Source organism: Pundamilia nyererei, unplaced genomic scaffold, assembly GCF_000239375.1.
Source record: "Pundamilia nyererei isolate P.nyererei 1_Seehausen unplaced genomic scaffold, PunNye1.0 scaffold00092, whole genome shotgun sequence".
NCBI lineage: Eukaryota > Metazoa > Chordata > Actinopteri > Cichliformes > Cichlidae > Pundamilia > Pundamilia nyererei.
The window spans coordinates 978797-997230 of record NW_005187493.1 but is presented as its reverse complement, the minus strand read 5'-3'; the positions used below and the strand labels follow the sequence as shown (position 1 = coordinate 997230).

The window sequence follows — 18434 nt, the reverse complement described above, 5'->3', positions numbered from 1 at the left end:
CACACACACACACACACACACACACACACACACACACACACACACACACACACACACACCATTGCCACTGAAAGCCCGTCCTCTTTTCATCCAGCCAACACACAGTTTAAATGCCACTGAGGAAGTTTTTAATCAGCTGCTTTAGAAGAACTAGAATCTCTGGCTCAATCATTTTCTCTCTAAACTCACTCAAATTTAAAGGGAAAGCAAAGTGTGCGTCACAATTTTCAAAAGTGTCTTTAATTAACATGTATTTGGGTGTAAAGCTTGTAAAATTTAATGCTATTGCTTCTCAAATTGAACACAAGCATCAGGTTAAAATACTTTTAATATTATTTTACCTTATTAACAGTGACTGACTGACAACAGCCAGTGCTGACATATAGTGGCTTCATCTACTTTTAATGAAAAATGAGGTGGACAATAAAGTTCCCATGGACTAATTCAGATCTTATGCAGATCGCACATTTTCTTATCTGTCTCTACATCATCACTTCCTTGCAGCATGCAGGTTTCTTGCAACAGTCAATATCAACCAAACCCAGCTATGTGCACAGTCGCGTGGGAGGTGCTGGGGCGTGAGGGCGAGCAGACTCTGCATGGAGATAGGGATCTGTTGTTTTGTCGGCTGAATTGTGGCACAGAGAGGGACGGGCAGCCGTTCGGTCGTCTCCCTTTTATTGAAACTCTCCAGCGTAACAAACAGGCTTTCCTTTCCTGAACAGAAAATCTGTACATCAGCAGAGTGCAGCAGAGAGGGGATGAAAGACGGGCAGACAGCAGGCTGCGGGAAGGGCGGGCTTTTGGTGTTGACAGAATAGCTTGGAGTGAGATTTATTTTGGATTTTGGATTCAATAAAACCAATGTTCTATTTATTGTCAACAATCATATGTCACATGGTGAATGTTTCCATGCCCAGTTAAGACCTTCTTTATTGCAACAAAATTATACAGAAAACATGTTAATAGTAATTAAAATGACAGTAAGATACCAACAACATCCTGTCCATCCCTTCATGACAGTGTACCCATCATGCGTTATGTCACAAAACTCAAATAATCTCAAACTGGTTTCCTTAACATGATAAACAATTCAATGTATTCAAATAACTGCCAAGGTCTCCAGACCTCAATCTAATAGAGAGGCTTTCGGATGTGGTGGAATTGGAAATTCACATTATGGAGGCCAACAAATCTGCAGCCACTGTGTGATGCTATCATGTTAATGTGGACCCAAATCTCTGAGGACTGTTTCCAGCACCCTGTTCGTAAAACAAAAGGGGGTCCAAGTCAGTATTAGTAAGATATACCTAATGAAGGGGGAGTGAAAGTAGGTTTTCATGAACAGATGTTGCTTTTGGAGATTTTATGGTATATGAAAGATTTTTTTACCCACTGCACTGGGAGAGAGGGATGTGATAGCTGGTTTAAAGCTTTTTTGACTTTTCTGTTATAACCATACAGAATATTCATGACTAAATCAGCAACTATTAAAATTAAAGGTGTGATAAAAATCTAAACTTAACGACAATTTAACCATTTAATACATACATTCAAACTTTTAATTACCAAAATGTCTCAAGGAAAGAATTACTCTGGCAGAAGATATTAATTCATGTCAAAATCAATAATAGTAAGCACTCTATAAACAAACATGGTTTTCAGGGCTTTTAAATCTGTGACTGTTTTCAAGGTGAAGATGCAGCTGTGCACCCTGTACTGACAACATGAGAGATCAAAGTGTTTTCCAACCAGAGGATAATCAGAAATATTGAAAACAAATACGAATTTTTGAAAAAACAGTTCTGGAAACGCACCTTCAAGCTCATCTTGGTGATGCGTGACGCCTGCAGTGGGTAAAGGTTAAAAAGAAGAACTGTAACTTTAGACCTGATCTTCATCTCACGGAAAACATGGTGAAAACACTTTAGTCCAATGACTGAATTTCCAATCAGACAAAACTCAAGGCTGATTTATATAAAATCATGCTGTTTGGTCTTATAAAATGCATTCATAGTGTGTGTATGTTTGTGCTTGTATGTCATTAAAGTTCTGAAGTTCATTTTCTTCCCAAATCTCAAAAATCACAGGACACATTCTGAATACGTTCGCTTTTAATTAAAGACAAATGACATGTGTAACTGTTTAGAGATAAATAAAAATAATATGATTACATTTAAATTCATTTAAAATAGCTTTAGCTTTTATAGGTTCTACAGTTAGTGGGATGTGAAACTCAAAATAATTTAAATAACAGACAAACTCATAATTTTATTTATTTATAAAAAGCAGTAGGCCGTCCCTCCTGTCGTCACTGGCCTGTTCTTAAAGACGCCCTGTAGATATTATTGTTTTGTTTGTCGTCTCGGTGCACAAGCTCCACATTGAATCTGCTCGGTAGATGCTTCTCATAGAAAGCTGCCGTTTCGTGCTCATCTCGCATTTTGGATGAGAGATACGCTGCGGCTCCTTTACCACACAGGTGAGCTAGTGTCTCCACTAGCGGGAGGTATGTCTCTGGCAGGTAAATGATATCAGCACAGAGCACCAAGTCCCAGTCAGAGGAGAAGTTCATGTGATCCTCACCCCAGGACAGAGGGAGGACAGTGGGAGGGAGAGAAGGCCACCCGCTGGAAGGCTTGTTAGCAGAGACATTAGCATCAAGCTGTGGAAGAGCCAAAGGAAGGTCTGTGAGAGTCACCTCTGCTCCTGAAAGAAGAGGGATGAAAGCCTGATCCCACATGCTGCTGATCAAAGTCTTAAATTAAGATCAGAAGAAATTAAAAACATGAGCATGTGAAATAACAGACATGGAACAAACAACAAACTAATTGTTTGTTTTCTGTAGTCAGTTTTCTGACTACAAATTAAAAGCTACTGATGTGTAGCTGTAATCAAAACACTGCCTGCCCCCCAAAAGAGTAATGACTTGGATTTAACTAAGCTAAGAGATAGATAAGGAGCCTTCCTTTGGAGCATTATTTCTGTGATTAATATGGGCTTGCAAGAGGGTATTTAACCTTAACTGATAAGTGGGTTCTGAGTTTAAATAGAGATCACTTACACATTTGGTGAAATTTCATAACTATGTTTAATAGTTAAAGTAAAAGCATTTCTATCCGCACAATGGAGCGACTGAAAAGGGTCATGTGGTCTGATGAGTCCAGATTTGATGGCTGCAACATAATAAGAAGACAGGTGGATAAGGTGGTGTATCAACAGGCCTAGTGTCTACTGTACCAGCCAGTTTTGACAGTGTTATGATCAGGTGTTTGCTTCACTTGATCAGGATTATATTGAGTGAAAAATTAGATGAGTTGACCAGCTAAATATACTTAATGACCAGGTTTTTTTCTTCAAGGGCGCAAGGGCATATTCCAAGAAGACTGTATGGGCTCAGACTGTGGAAGAGTGGTGCAGGAAGCAGGAAAGATGTTTTCACAGATTCATTTACCCCTTTCAGAATGCTTTGAATATTAACAACGTGGGCATTAAAGTTAGAGGTGACCCAAAGAAGTACTGTTTGTGACTTTTTATTTATTGGGCTAGGAGTTTATTTTATTTGTTTTGTTTTAATTTCCCACCAAACAATGCTTTAAAAAAATATTTATTAGAATAGCATTGCCTCTTATTGTCGGTATAGAACGAAACTGAGGGAAAACAACCTTTCACACTGCCGAAACCCGGGATCGAACCAGGGACCTTTAGATCTTCAGTCTAACGCTCTCCCAACTGAGCTATTTCGGCGACAACATCGCTGCAGGCAGGAGTTGTTATGGATTCAATCATGTTTTACACAGCAGAAAACGCTATATCTATTTATATACACAAAAAATAAACACATGAGTAAGTGAACTTGATAGTGAACACCATGTGGTTCAGAAGCAGCTGCACATGTGTGGGGGTATAATGTGACTCTGAGCCACAGGAGAATCCCACTCCGAGACACATTAGTTAGTAGTTAGTTTGTATTTAACATTAGTTACACGAGTTATTTTACAAACTCCAAATTTACCCAAGCGAGCTGCCACAATACCGACCACACCGGTGCCTGCTCCGAGCTCTATGAGCCGCTTTCCCCTCAGCTCCACAGACTGATCCTCCAAGTAACGGCACAGGTGTAACGCCTGCGTGTGTACACAGACACACACATAGATTTCATCACTACACAAAGCCCAGGTTTACGAAGATCATCTAAATAAAGTGAGTGCCTGTCTGCTCCTTACAGCCTCCCAGACCGGTGCAGCCACGCCGAGGTCCGCACCGAACAGCTGTCTGATCTTCACCTCCTCTCCCATCAGCGTGTACACGGACTCCAGAGAAAACGTTTCCGTGAACAGACAGTCATCTACAGGAAACGGGTCGTCTTCGTCCTCGGTGTGAGACATGTTTATTGGCGCTAAAGTCTATTATTGTTGGTAAGAAAACCGGATGTTCTCGATGCGGGAGGGCAGCTGCTTTTAACTTCCGGTCAAGTAATAACGTTATAGCGAATGTTTTGTTTTTGTCATAGACACCATAAAAATGTTGTTAAAATGTTTTAGTATTAATGTTAAATATTTTAAAATAAAATATTTATTTTATTTACTTCTTCTCATTTTTTATTTATCGCAACAGAAAAATAAAAAAAATAAAACCCGTAACTTCACAAAAAAAAACACAAGAAAACTAAAGTGTTTTTTTCATGTTGTATCAAGCTAGTAGTAATATAGATGTAAGACTACGAGAGGCTTTTACTTTGAAATGTAACACGCATATGCCAAAAGCGGTGCACATCAGAGATTGCGGTCTGAAATGCAGCGGGTATAAAACAATCTTAAATATATTCAAATTATACATTATTTTTGCTTTTAAATAGTGAATTAATACTTATTATTTTATCAGATATTTCATTATTTTCATTTTTATACTTCTACATGTCAGCTTGTTGATATTGTTAAAGGAAAATAAATGTTGTTGACATTATCATGACTGGATAATACACTACAGGATTGTTTCTTTGTTTGTTAGTTTGTTTCCTTCTCATCACGAAAAATCCTTTGGTCACTGTCTCTAGTAAAGCTATGGCTGCATCCAGCAGTTATTTATATCATCAATTAATTCTTCTTTCTTTTTTTTTCTCTTTTTAAGGCTCAGCACAGCAGATCATCTGCCTCGATCTGACCCTATCCCTGCCATCCTTCTCTGTCACACCAACCCTCTGCATATCCTTCTTTGCCACATCCACAAATAGTGAATATTCTCTGTGGACTGTGTAGAATAAGGAGGGGATGTTTTTTCTCATTTTCATTCATTATTTTAATATGGCATTATTAGTTCATTAGAAGTATATAACCAGCTTTGCATTAAACATAAATTGAAGTTTTTGACCTTACATTATTCTTTGCATTACAGTGATGGTGATAATTTTAGTTTGATCTTTTTCCTTGCAGGTACCAGAATAATAACATGATTTTCCATTGCAGATGTAACCATGATCATTCCATACACATTGCAGTTTGTTGCTTATTCTAGAGTTGTGCTCAAGGTAATTAAAGGTTAAAAGCTACAGCCAGCGCGAGTCTGGCTGATCTATGGAGGGCAAAGGCTTTGAGCTTGGAAGGCCGCACGCGCTTACACAGCACTTATAAGATGTTATTCTTGGTGATTTTGTGCTTAGTCATGTTTTAATATGTTTTAAGTAGAAGTAGCTGATCCAGCAATATTCATTTAATATTATATACTTGATTTAGAGCAATACACACTGATGGTCTTAACAAATGAAAGAGTCCTTGTAGCTGCCATGTTGTGTCTTAGCAGGGTACAGACGGTTCCAGGAGACGAGGGCAGTCAGCGTCTGCCCTCGGGAAGGAGACAATGTTATTCTTTGTGTTAAATAAAATTGTCAACATTGATTGTATTACACCTGTCACTACGCATGAAGGGGCGTTCTAATACCCTGATTTCATAAAACTATGATGATGTGTTTTTTGAGATGAGATCTGAGACTGTCTGCATACAGTGTCCATCTCCCACGTGTGTGATCATTAAATCATCGTTTGACTCAACCCGACCGGACCAGTGTTGTTATTGTGGGTTTTTCCTCTGGTGTCCATCCCCAATATTTTGAACCTTAACAACTGTCATATCCACTGTATGAAAATCTTAACATCTTATTATATTTTGTTTTATTCAGCCACTATTCCGCATACGTTTATCCAAAACATTTTCTTTCCAAGTATCCAGGATATCAGTACTTTTCTCCCCTTACACTGTGCCACGGACATTAAATTAAATACCAGCAAAAACCAGTGTTACCCCCCCCAAACAGAACTAGGACATCAGTTTCAAAATCCTGTGTGATATCTCAAGTTATTGCAGTCACATCTCCAGAAAGCTTGACCCCTGAACTCGAGATCTGAGCGGTTGGTTGAAGTTTTTAACAGAGTTTAGATGTTTTTCAGTCCTGAACATTACATGTGGCTCAAGAATGCAGTTAAAAAAATAATTTGAATATCACAAAATTTCAACCCATTCATGTGTACACTCCAGGAATTTAATAACATCCCACTAAACTGGCTTGTAAATAGAGTGGTGTAGTTTTACTTGTATGCAAATTACCACTGATATATTGCATCTCATCACCTTTTATTGAATATCAAAACCAACAAAAATGTCAACAAGCATAAGCACCATACACTGGTGAAGCGATAAAACTGCAGGGTAGTGTCCCCCCGATCTTCACTGATTATGGAAGTAAGTGTCTTCCTCATGGACAAGCACAAGCTCTGAAAATCATCCTGTGGGACCTCAGCCCACTTATCAGTCAGTGCCACCCGGAGATGCTCCTGAGTCTGTGGAGGAGGATTGCGATGTCTGTCTGTCATGCCATGCTTTCCATGGCGTTTATATCAGGGACTTATTGCCCTGCAACTTATCCATGACACTATACCAGTCAGGTTGTCATGGCATTCTTACAGAAGTCATTTTCTCCAAAGCTGCGGTGCCTTTTTCCAAGGTTGGTTGTGTTTGATAGAGGAGTGTTAATTTTGGTTTCTCCCCCAAATTGTGTTTTGAGAGACAAGACTACTCACAGTAATGAGTCGGGGATGACCAAATCCCACATGTTGGGAATTATCCCCAAGCAAACCCTACATGCACATGGGAAAAGCTCTTCCAAAATCAAACTGAAAATAGAGCAGTGCATTATTAAATCCCTTGAGTGGGATTTTGGGCACCTGCAACTCTGGAATTTTAGTGTGAGGTCAAAATTTTCATGGCTTCATTAAATGCGCTAAAGTTTTAAAAAGAAAAAAAAATCGTGTTAGGTAGGTGATTTTTCATGGAACAGATGTTTAAATTAATAGTTGTTAGTGTTTAATGTGACCTTTGTTTGCAGTTAGTACCATTTGTGCAAGACGTGAACACACAGATACGCACCGACTCATGTTCCAGGTTTATTTTTTTTAAAAATTAAGCTGCTGTCTCCTCACCCGTTTGGTTTCCAAAATCAATACTTAAGTAAAGTACCACTTGGACTTCTTCTTTTTTACATACAATTTCACATCAATGACAAAGATGATTTTACATGTAAAGTGTAGAGTTGAGTACATATATTTAAAAAAAGCGCTCCATTGTTTCAGCTCATCAGACAGCCAAATGAAATGTAATGTGTAAATCTGAACAAAGAAGAAAGGGGGAGAAAAAAAAAATCACAATGCGGTCTTCAAATGTCTCTTCATTGTGTTGTACTACATCCGTTTCCTCAGGGGAGTGATTATTAACTGTTGTGCTCAGACTACACATACACTCTATTCAATTTACAGCAAACCTGACAGAAAACAAAAAAAATCTCTGGGTTATATGAAGTTACTTGAAAATAAATAATTTGCTTATCATACAAATGACAGTAGTATTACATCCAGGACACCCCGACCTGTTCCTACCCCTCAGGGCTCAATATGTGCAAACTGCAAGGGTTTCTTAAAAAAAGGTAGCACTTTATGCAAAGACCATGGAGAACAAAAACGAGTGTTTTTAACATGAGCACTTCATTAGAGCGCAGCAAGTGTTCAACAGGTATGAAGTTAAAATGAAGTGGAGGAGATGTATGGCTGCATAAACCCTCCTCAGGCCAACCGTGTGGTAACAAGGACCTTAGTATTATTTTTCTAAAGTGAGGAATAAACTGATAAAAAACAGATGGTCCTTTGGTACTGAATGGCTGTTCTGATCTTAAATGGTACTGCCCTCATTTAAAAAAAAAGAAAAAAGTTCTCAAGTCTTTCACAGTAAAATACTGAGCTGGGATGTAAATATAATGCTAAGATGAAAATGTCCGGTTGAACAAACCTCTGTCAAAGTCACTTAGGAAAAATAGACACTGTTGATTGTTTTGTTTTTTTCATTCAAATCCGTCAAAAATAACAGAAAAAAACAAAACAAAAAAATCTAACTCGCCCATTAAAAAAAACCCCATCTCCACTAACCCACAGTGTCCCCACAAAGATTTCTTCTTAGCATTTCCCGGTTGGTGTGAAAGACGGTAGAATCAAGTCCAAGTCCACACAGTTGCACAACAAACACCCAGGCAGAAAACAAAAACGGAGGAATGAGTGATTAGAACTTTGTTCCAAAAAGAATAATAATTAGAACAATGACTATGATGAAAAGGATCAAAATGACCAGCATCTTTCGGTTTTTCTTCTGATACTGTTCTGCCTGAAAAGAAAATAAGAATAATTTTACATAACACCATTCACTTTTAATGAATAAGTACAAATGGGGTCTTTTTACACCACAGGACAGAAAAAACATCTGGTCAACAGGCTCTAAAATTTCCTGAAACATTACATAACAAAACATCCAACAGCTTGTAGAACGACCTTTAGCAGCAACTTGGAAGTAATCGTTTTCTGTATGACTCTATCAGTGTCTCACATAGATGTGGATCAATTTTGCTTCACTTTTCTTTGCAACGTTGTTTCAGTTCTTTGAGATTAGCAAGCCTGTCTCTGCACAGCTCTCTTTCAGTCAGGCTGAGGTCTGGACTGTGATTGTGTCATTGCAATACCTTGATTAGAATCGCTGTCCTGTTGTATAACCCAGTATAGGGCTGTTCGATATAACAATATGTAGCGGATAACGACATTTTCATTTTACGCTATCGTTTGTTTCATGGTGTCGCAAAATAAACGTTTACGGCAATATTTTTTCATCGTTTTGATGGTCACTGTAGTGGCTATATTAATTTCTTAAAGTTCTCTCTTTCTCTTATATTTAATATAACCACACTACGGACGGACAAGCGCCTGTTTTTATGCGTTGTCGTTAGCAACAACGACGGTAAAACCATTGCGTGTCCGCTGGTTTAGTTTCCACATAAACCTTTCACAATAAAGCTCAAGATCCTGTTGAGACTTTTCAAAAGAAACTGAATCACGTGAAAGAGTATGCAGAGTATTTATGGATGAGAAGCAAAAAAGAGCCGTCAGGTGCTAAAAAATAAACCTAGGACTCAAACGTTAGAACTGTTTTTTTCTCGCAGCACGCCGTGTAATAAATACTCACAAAGAAAACGGCGGCCGTTACAACTTATGTCTAAAAATATATAGTTTCATGCATCGGTTCAAACACTCAACTCCAGGTTGGACGATAGATGTCTTATATCGGGATATGAGATTTTGGTCTCATCGCACAGCCCTAACCCAGTATTAACCATACTTTAGCTGTTGGACAGATGACCTCACATTTGAGTCTAGAATACTTTGGCATACAGAAGAGTTCATGGTCAATTTAGTGCTTGCAAGGTGCCCAAATCCAGGACCTCTTCTCCATCGTGCTGACAGCTGGTATGAAGTGTTTGTGCCGATATGCTGTGTTTGTTTTTTGCCATTATGGTCAAACATCTCCACCTTAGTCTGTCCAAAAGAACACTGACCCTCATTTGCTAACACTGTGTATATCACACGCATGAATGTTTCAGGCACAAAACAATAGATTCATTTTTTTGTACTTTATAAATACATTTAGAAGTGCCTCTGAGCATGTGTATGAACAAATCACAGCTTGGCTTTCATAAGAAATTTAAACAAGTCTTTAAAATAATTTCTACTACTAATACCGCTACAAATAATTATAATACCTATTATTTCACTTTGGTCATTATTTACAGTTTTCATTCCATAAGCCAAAAAGTGTTTAGAATTACTTAAAAAAATGAAATTGCCTGAAAAAAAACAAACAAGACACTAAATAAAGAAATTTAGTGTTTACCTTTTGTAACTGTTTCAATCCGTCTTCTGTTTTAACACAAGCCTGCTCCACATTGAAGTCGATTCTATCAAGAACGGTGCCCTGGAAGGACAAAAAGAGTGTTTTTTTGGTTTAAGGGAAGAAACTCATTATAATTGTAGATCGTGTTTGCAGTTTTGTAGCAAAACTCCTCACAAGTCTATGTATACTCTTCCTTAAAGATCAGTTCAAAGTGTTTTTTAAAAATAACATCTTAAGTTATTTTGTTCAAATACTATTTATACAAACAAAAGTAATCTGAAAGCTCCTGCCGAATAGGATCAGAATGAGCTTAACTTAGCTCCTTTTTGTTATTAATGATTTATAAAACTGATCTTTTTTCCATTTTCACATGTGGCTGAAGCCTGTGTGTGCACGTTTTTCCTGTGGTAGCTCAGTGAATTTGCTTCAAATACCTGCTCCACCACCATTCCTGCCAAGTCCCGGAAAATCTCATTCAGATCTGAGATAGACTGCACTATCTGTCGGATCTCCCGCTCTCGTTCTTCAACCATGACTGTGTTCTGCTCCACCAGCATCAACTGATCGTCCGTGAACCCCTGAAAAATGACAGATTCAAGAACAAGGCTGAATATACAAATGTTATAGACTAGATGGACAGCGGCAGGGTAATGAGCTGTTTTTGTTTTATTCAGACCAATTTCCATTTCAATAACACAGAAGATTTTACAGTAGTGTGGTGTAGCCAATGTGTTGCATGGCCAACACACAGAGGCCGACAACCATTCCCACTCACATTCACACCTACAGTCAGCTTAGAGTCTCCAATATAACCAACAACATGCGCATCTTTTATAGAGACTCCACACAGAAATGGATGACTTTAAACCCAGGACCACCCATTTTATAAACAAAGCATTTATTTAATTCCTCCACTGAGGCCATTTCCTGTCCGTTAAGAAGCACCTAAACTCAATGTAACTATTTTTAGTACAAATTGGGAGTTAAATGTGTAAACATTGGTAGATGTACTGATTATTTTTTTGTTTTTTTTAATCTTAATGGTACTGATAGTCATGGATACTTCTGCTTTTGGTTCACTGTATACACAGAGCAGCTGTGTACACAGTGTCAGCATACATGCATTGTGTTCAGAGATGTAGGCCAACAACCACTGGATTTATCTCAATTACTGTGTTTTGTTTTAAAATATCCTAAAACTCTGAACTGGTGACTTTATCTGAGCCAGAATCAATTTTAGAGCCTTCTTATTGACAAACGCATCAGGCATCCTGCCAGGAAACACCAAAGAAAATAAGGAACAGATAACCCAAAAAATAAAAAAACAACTCAGTCTGGTTTGCTGGACTGAGACGTGCTGATGGGTTTCTTTGATTTACTGCTTATAATGAAGAAACACTGTTAAAAAAGCTGGTATTTTTCTTAAACTGCTCATCATCTGGAAAAGGCGTTTGCTTTGTTTGTTATGATTATTTTGCACCCGTTTTACCGGTGTGTTCCATTTAAGCTTAAGAGCAGCTCTCTGTGGACACCCCAGCTCTAAACATGCTGTCCTCACCTTGTCATATAGAGCTAAATCTTCATCCTCTTCCATTAAGGGCCCCGAGTCAAAAAAGTGCTTTGATCTCTCCTCTCGATTCTTCATACCTGTCAGAGAAGCCAATGGCACAATGCTTAGACGGCATTAAAACATCATGAGGACAAAAATACTTAATAACAGTTAAAAAACCCAAACATGTAACATGCCATGCAGTCCTTACGTTTTAGATAGCTGGACTGTGTGTGCCTAAAATTGGTTGACAGCTCCTGCAGGCTCTGTGCCAGAGAGGAGACCACGTTTCTCAAGAGTCGCTCCTCCTGCTCTGTGCAGTGACCACAGCGAGACTGCAAACCAGTCACGGCTCGCTGGCATCGATGGAACATCTGCAAAAACAACAACGACTCTACTTGTTTCATTTCTAAATTCACTTCAGGCTCCATACTAGAGCGTGCTCTCACATAAATACTTATGTTCAAATAAAAACAACAGCTAAAACACAGCAGATTTTCAGCTGAAAGAAAAGAATCAGCATTTCACGTCTAAAAATAGGCAGCATACATATGCACAGTGCTGCTAAATTATCTCACCTGCGTGATCTCCTGAGTTGTGATTTCTATGGCGTGCTCTTCTTCGCTGCTGTCATCCAGTGTGGGACGATTCATGTGCTTGTCATGAAGCAAGGCCAGTTCCTTCATCTTCTGCTGGATCCTTGTGATTTCATACTGGATCTGAAGACAAAATGTATTAATTTATTTGCTGAATTTCACTTTAAAGAGACACTGAAGTAGCTGAAAATTTCTACTACAGTTTCAGTTTACCTCATCTACTCCATCTACCCATTTGGGGGGTAATTTCTTGGTGACCCCAATCGCGGCTTCGGGATCCAAACTAATCCCTGAAACCAGGGCCATCCGATCATCGGCCAACTTAAAGACACAAGAGGATCCATTAAAAGGTTTTACGTGATAGAGGGTGAAGATGACGGTGTTCCGTCTTTTAGTAAGAGAAATGACAGTACCTCATCAAGCTCCTAATATGATTGGCAGATATCAGAGCGGTCCCATCCAACCGAAAACAAGCAAAAGGAGAAAAAAAAGGGGAAAAAAAGGAATAGAAAGTGAGGCCCATGAAATATAAATATCCATCCACTCCCACTGTTAAATTACTTTGAATTAGGAATAATAATCACTGTAAAAGAGGCTGTTGACATTCATTGTACATTCAGTGTACAGTTAAACTAAATATAGAAAAATATCATCCAGAAACCTTTTTCCAAATCATTTTACTTTAAATCAAATGATTACAAGGAGGAAACGGTGTGAGAACAGAGAGAGCAGAAACCTGTGAGTCTAAGAAAAGGAAAATGAGTTTAAGAGTTTTAGATTAAATAGAGTTCATTGTTAGTTGCTTTGTCTTCTTCAGTGATTGATTTGTCAGTAAAAAAGCGAGAGGCGACTTGGTCTGCTGCCTTCTTATTTCAAACCTGAGTGTTCAGCCAGCAGCAAAATGTTCTTTGTTTCTAACAGCTAACGCAATTTTAGACGCAGCTCTAAGCAACTTAATGGTCCTGCTGCAACAAAGCAACTAAAAACCACCTGAGCCAAATATTCTAACAGCTTCAACGTGACGGCTTGATAACGGCCGACTGGTCTAATCAGTTTAGCCCCTCATAATTTTAATGACCAAGCCTGTGAGACATTTAAATCAACTGTGTTTATCCCCTATATCAATGAAGCGTAAACACGATGCCAGTGTCAAACAGACGTTTGTTACAGTACAAGAAGGAGACTGAACCTGCACTTCACACTTCTGCCTGTATTTTATAGCCATTTCAGACATAAGATAAAGTGGTTGGAGCAGTTTCATTGAAGAAGAGACTAAACAATTTGAACAGATATTGAGAAGATGCTCATTCGGGCACAAGAGATCGTCTGTAAATCCAGAATTTCGATTCTGTTCCAAGATTTCACTCATTTCTTTACTGTTCTTCACTGGCAGCTAATATCCTGCTAGGTAAAACACTCATTACAACATTTTCACTGTGAATAGTTAACAGGGAACTAAATCTATCTGAGAAGAGATGATGGACACAGAGATAAAGTTAAAAAAAAAAGGTGTGCAGGCATGCAGAGGAGGTAGGGTTGGGATGGGAACCGTTCCAGTTGAGAACCACTATCAAATTTTCTATTCCCCTGGAATCTTGTGCCTCAGAGCTTAACAATGCCTTTCATTAATGCTGACATGTTTTTCTGACAGCTGACAGCAAAGTCATTGGGCTGGAGGGTTTCCATTAGTCTGTTTCTACACTGTGTTTGGACTCAAGAGATTTTTCAAGCAGAAAATTAATAAGGAATGAATATATAATAAGAATCAATGATGGAATTGGTATCAAAATTTTTTTATCAGTGTATGACCCAACACATGTGGGGAGTGTAACTATTCAAAGCCAAATTTCTGGGCTCTTTTACACCAGCTGTTCTGTAGATGAAACAAAATGCCAAGAACCGACTGAGTAATCTTTTTTTTTTTTGTTTTGGTTCTTGGAAGGAAAAATAACAGACAGTGTATGACTAGCTCATGTGCCCTATTAGGCATGAATCACCCTCCCAAAAAATGAAGCCACAGCAATGCTTCTATCTTCCTCACTCTGAGCTTGCTCGCTGTTGATCCTGATCTAAACCCAAACAGGACACTCTTACAGAGAGGTAGTGTTGTTCCAGGAGCCACAGCCATTTAAAGGGCTCCACTCTGTAGATGTGCCTGAAGAAATCACTTGTGTTACTGAGGATACGTCCACACGTACACGGGTATTTTTGAAAACGGAGATTTTCCGTTTTCGTTTTCAAAAATAATCCCATCCACACATAAACGCAGAAATGAAGAAAAACGCTGCTATGAACATGCCAAAGCAACAGGTGGCGATATATTCCAAATGTTGGCCAATCAGAAGTCTAGAAGCCTCGGCGGGAAATAGTAAACAAAGATGGGGCATAGAAGCAGAACCCAGTCGTATGTGTGGAGGGACAGTAGCTGTGTGTATATGTAAGCATTTAAACACTGCAGAGAGTACAAGTAACAGTGTTGTAGAAATTCATTTCACCGAAACAATAACGTGGCGCACAGTGTGACGTCAAAAAAGGAGCACACCTTTGACCCTGCGTTTTCTCCGCTGTTTCTGTCCACACATAAATGCAAAAACTGAGTTTTCGAAAATATCCACCCTGGCAGGCGTTTTTTAGAAATCTCCATTTTCAGTGACCGAAAACGCCGTTTACGTGTGGACGAAAGGCGCAAACGCATAGAAAAATCTGCGTTTTCAAAACTACCCGGGTACGTGTGGAGAGATCGGCATTTCCACTTCGCTCAGCGCCATGAGGAGTGGCAGCTAAGTAACAAAGGCCGGTTTTGTTACTAAGAATTTTCCCCAAACAAATGCAGAATGTGTTAACCTTAAAAGTTCATGATCTCTGGGCTTCCAGCGGGAAGAAACTAGTCTACACCAGCGTGCAGGTAGCACGATAAAATGTTCACAGCAGAGTGTGAATATTCACGTGTGGCATACACCTGCCCGCTTGAAGAAGCTTCAAAACTGTGTCAGGGAAAGTAATAACTTTTGTACTGTGGTGGAGTTTAACCTAAAAATATAAGTAGGTCATGGCAGGATTTTAATTTCTTTCTTTTTGTTTTTTTCTGCATCAACATTAAATTCAGTGTTTTATCACTGCTAGTAAAAACAAAACAAAACATGCCAGCATTTAATGTTTTAGCTCTCCAGCAATAAGCTCCATGCAGCGACTGCTGTTTTTAGAAAAAAGAAACTAAATCATTATTCAGTGTCACGGAAATCACTATCAGAAAGAACAGCTCTGCTATAGAGGAACATATAAATATATTCTTCTTGTATCGTGATCACTAAAAAGCTCGCTTGTTTTTCATTATATCTGCATTATATAGACAAAAGTATCTGGCCACATTTCTTAATCATTGCTTTTATGTGCTTTGGTCCTGAACTCTTACTCTTAGGGAAATCTGAATGCCCCAGCTTATCAGTAATTGGAAAAATCCAAGTTGGAAGCTTGGAATTGTGCAGCGTGGTAAAGTTCATTTTCTGTTTCAGTATGATTGTGCTCTAGTGCACAAAGCATGGTTGGATGAGTTTGGTGAGAAAGAACCTCACTCGTCCACCAACACAGAGCACACTGAACTAGAAGAGAGACTGCAAGCAACCAACATCAGCCTCGGACGGCACAAGTGGCCTTCTGTTTAAATGGGCAAAAAAAAAAAAAAAATCCACGTGTTGAAATGGAAAAGTGTGGCGAACAATTTAGAATGGGGTGTTATAACAGCTACGGTGACATGCGGGTGGCCCAGTTCTTCTGTCCATATAATTTAACAATTAAAGGATAGGTAGTATTTCTTAGTGACAAACAGTTTCCAGGAAGCTTTACGAGCATTTTCATTGCCTTTGCTTTTCAAATTACTGTATTTATTTTTAATAACTGCAGAAGAGAATCAGCTACACTCTAGATCAGTTACAGGTCACGACTCAGTATGATGCGGGCTTTTGAAAGGCCACAGCAGGGTTTTTTTTGTTTTTGTTTTTTTACAGTGAGGCACACGAGAGGATGCGAAGAAAATGAAATCAACCATAACCCTCAGTTAACCTTGACCTAAATATATATAAAAAATATATATTCTTGTCATTAAAAAACGGGCGGTTATAGACATTAACTAGCTAAAAGCATGCCTGCAACACTTCTTCATCCTCCATCATCACCCCACTGAGTCACATCACTGTGAACCACTGAAACACTAACGTCGTGGAGGTCATCCAGGATAATAACTAACAGCTATCACACACCTGGATCTAGCTAACAGGGATCGGTGACTGGCTATACGCAAATACACACAGTAAAATGTCAAAACGATGCAGACCACTCACCGCAGCATTGCTACGTGTACTCAGACGGGGGTCGTATGTACTCACTTGCTCAGCCAATATCTGCCGGTTTTGGATTGCATTGTTCCGCATTAACAAGAAGGCATCTGTCAGACGCCTAGTGGCCATGACTGCCTTGCGTGATAATCTAAATTAACAAGGGGGCAGAGTGCGGATCGAAAGATCCTTTATTAAATTGAGCCAACTGCCTCTGACCAGCTGCTAACACGGCGCTAGCTTTAGCTTTGCTTTGCCTGCGATGAATGGTGAGAAAAACTCGCGATGCAGCGCCTACAGCGGGAGACACATGGCCTGAATCATGTTGATCCGCTAAGCCGCTCTAATACTGAGGTAAAGAAAACTAAACATGACCGAGATTTTCTGGTGAAATATCCGCTTCAGCGTCAGACTGGTAACGTTACTCCGCTTTAGGTAGCTACGGAAGTAGGAGAACGTAAACATCTGCGTGAAGCAATTCTTCTTCTGCTCATTAACTGCGCTATCATCTGTAACGGAAGTGACTCTTCGCCACCTACCGCTTCAGCTGAGAACATCAGACAGAAGCGTTTCCAGGGTGGTACCAGAAGGGCCAAAACCTGTTAGGGAAATTGGAAATAAAAACCAAACAAAAGCGCTTGAAAACTGGTTGTAAATTCAGTGAGTTTACATTAGAATACATAACAGCCTAGTTGTAACATAGCGGCCTCCTTGAAACACAAGGTTTAACAGTGTTATACCGGGCTCATTGAAGACATAACAAAGAAGAGACAAACAAATTAGAAATTTTTACCAAGCCAATTTATTAATCATAGCCTGAGAGAAGATGAATCTAAGAAAGCTAGGTGCTAACCTATAGACTTAAAATAGGAAAAACTATGACACAATGAAAAGAACACCAAGTTAGCTGCCTGAAAGGCACCAGCCTTCCGGGGCGAGGAGAGCCTTCTTGGAAGGAAAACAGCTTATATATGCCATGTTCCAGGCACCTTGGAACTTGAATGTCAGGAATTAATGTCACTCTCAAGTTAGCAGTTTTCAGAAATAGTAAGGAAAAACAGGATTTGTTTTGGTGTTAGCAAGGTAGAGTCATTCAGGTATCAGCAGCATTATACTGCAGCATATACTTGGATAGAGCCAGGACAATGCTCGACATATGACAAATACACAATACTGGCAGTACAGATTAAACGTTTTACAGTTTTACAACTATTTACTTTCATCTTTCATCTTGGATTGTTAAATTAGGCTTTCTAAGGCTGCTCTGACTTTCCAAGTAGGAAATCCAAGTTGTTGGTGTTCAAGCTTTCAAAAATCTAGAAACGTTTTATTTTCTATCCAGAATATAAGCAACATAGAAAATGGGGTGCTACACCTCCTTATCCAGCTTTCAAAAACAAGAATTGGATGCACAAATTTAAATTTAGTTTGGCTTTTCCCTTATCCACACGTTAGGCAATTTTTTAGGCAGTTTCTAAATGTCTCTAGTAACGTCTTTTCCCCCACATACTCATTTCAAATTGAGCTTTTTTTTTAGACTGAAAAGGAGAAATACTGGAAATGTGCTTATGTGGAGATTTACATATGTTTATACAGAATAGAGTGTTCTGCATCACGATGCTACCAAGGAATAGATTTTCCTCAGTTTGCAAACCTGAAAAGAACCACGCAACTTTATTTTGTTGGCTTCATGAGGGTACCTGT

At 39.0% G+C, this 18434-nt stretch overlaps 2 protein-coding genes and 1 non-coding gene across 7 annotated transcripts; all 3 read right to left on the bottom strand.

Annotated features, from left to right (window-relative positions):
* Nucleotides 1-2099: 2099 nt before the first annotated feature.
* Nucleotides 2100-4441, bottom strand: eef1akmt3 (EEF1A lysine methyltransferase 3). 2 transcript variants are annotated; one of them, XM_005739497.2, is made up of 3 exons: nt 4227-4441; nt 4016-4127; nt 2100-2709 (listed from the first exon to the last, which is right to left on the bottom strand). In XM_005739497.2, exons 1-3 carry the CDS (start codon nt 4386-4388, stop codon nt 2312-2314), a joined length of 672 nt encoding a protein of 223 aa, XP_005739554.1. In that variant the 5' UTR covers nt 4389-4441; the 3' UTR covers nt 2100-2311. The 2 variants fall into 2 exon arrangements, with proteins under 2 accessions (XP_005739554.1, XP_013767994.1); XM_013912540.1 differs by having other exon boundaries at nt 2606-2665.
* trnaf-gaa (transfer RNA phenylalanine (anticodon GAA)) lies at nt 3675-3747 on the bottom strand. The gene has a single exon. It is a non-coding gene; the product is annotated as a tRNA-Phe (tRNA).
* A 3968-nt stretch (nt 4442-8409) lies between the features above and the next one.
* stx16 (syntaxin 16) lies at nt 8410-17224 on the bottom strand. 4 transcript variants are annotated; one of them, XM_005739493.1, is made up of 9 exons: nt 16737-17224; nt 12813-12824; nt 12613-12720; nt 12382-12522; nt 12015-12177; nt 11813-11901; nt 10689-10832; nt 10255-10335; nt 8410-8700 (listed from the first exon to the last, which is right to left on the bottom strand). In XM_005739493.1, exons 1-9 carry the CDS (start codon nt 16860-16862, stop codon nt 8599-8601), a joined length of 966 nt encoding a protein of 321 aa, XP_005739550.1. In that variant the 5' UTR covers nt 16863-17224; the 3' UTR covers nt 8410-8598. The 4 variants fall into 4 exon arrangements, with proteins under 4 accessions (XP_005739550.1, XP_005739552.1, XP_005739551.1 ...); XM_005739495.1 differs by having other exon boundaries at nt 16782-17224; XM_005739494.1 differs by lacking the exon at nt 12813-12824.
* Between the last annotated feature and the right edge of the window lie 1210 nt (nt 17225-18434).

What these genes read in the sequence shown, in the direction of transcription:
- eef1akmt3 (XM_005739497.2), bottom strand. Translation starts at nt 4,388, where the DNA reads ATGTCTCACACCGAGGACGAAGACGACCCGTTTCCTGTAGATGACTGT. An exon ending in CTGCACCGGTCTGGGAGGCT is followed by an intron (nt 4,128 to 4,226) that starts GTAAGGAGCAGA and finishes GTACACACGCAG; the next exon opens with GCGTTACACCTGTGCCGTTA. An exon ending in TATTGTGGCAGCTCGCTTGG is followed by an intron (nt 2,710 to 4,015) that starts GTAAATTTGGAG and finishes CTCTTCTTTCAG; the next exon opens with GAGCAGAGGTGACTCTCACA.
- stx16 (XM_005739493.1), bottom strand. Translation starts at nt 16,862, where the DNA reads ATGGCCACTAGGCGTCTGACAGATGCCTTCTTGTTAATGCGGAACAAT. An exon ending in ACAGTCCAGCTATCTAAAAC is followed by an intron (nt 11,902 to 12,014) that starts GTAAGGACTGCA and finishes CTTCTCTGACAG; the next exon opens with GTATGAAGAATCGAGAGGAG. An exon ending in CAGGAATGGTGGTGGAGCAG is followed by an intron (nt 10,336 to 10,688) that starts GTATTTGAAGCA and finishes TTGTCCTTCCAG; the next exon opens with GGCACCGTTCTTGATAGAAT.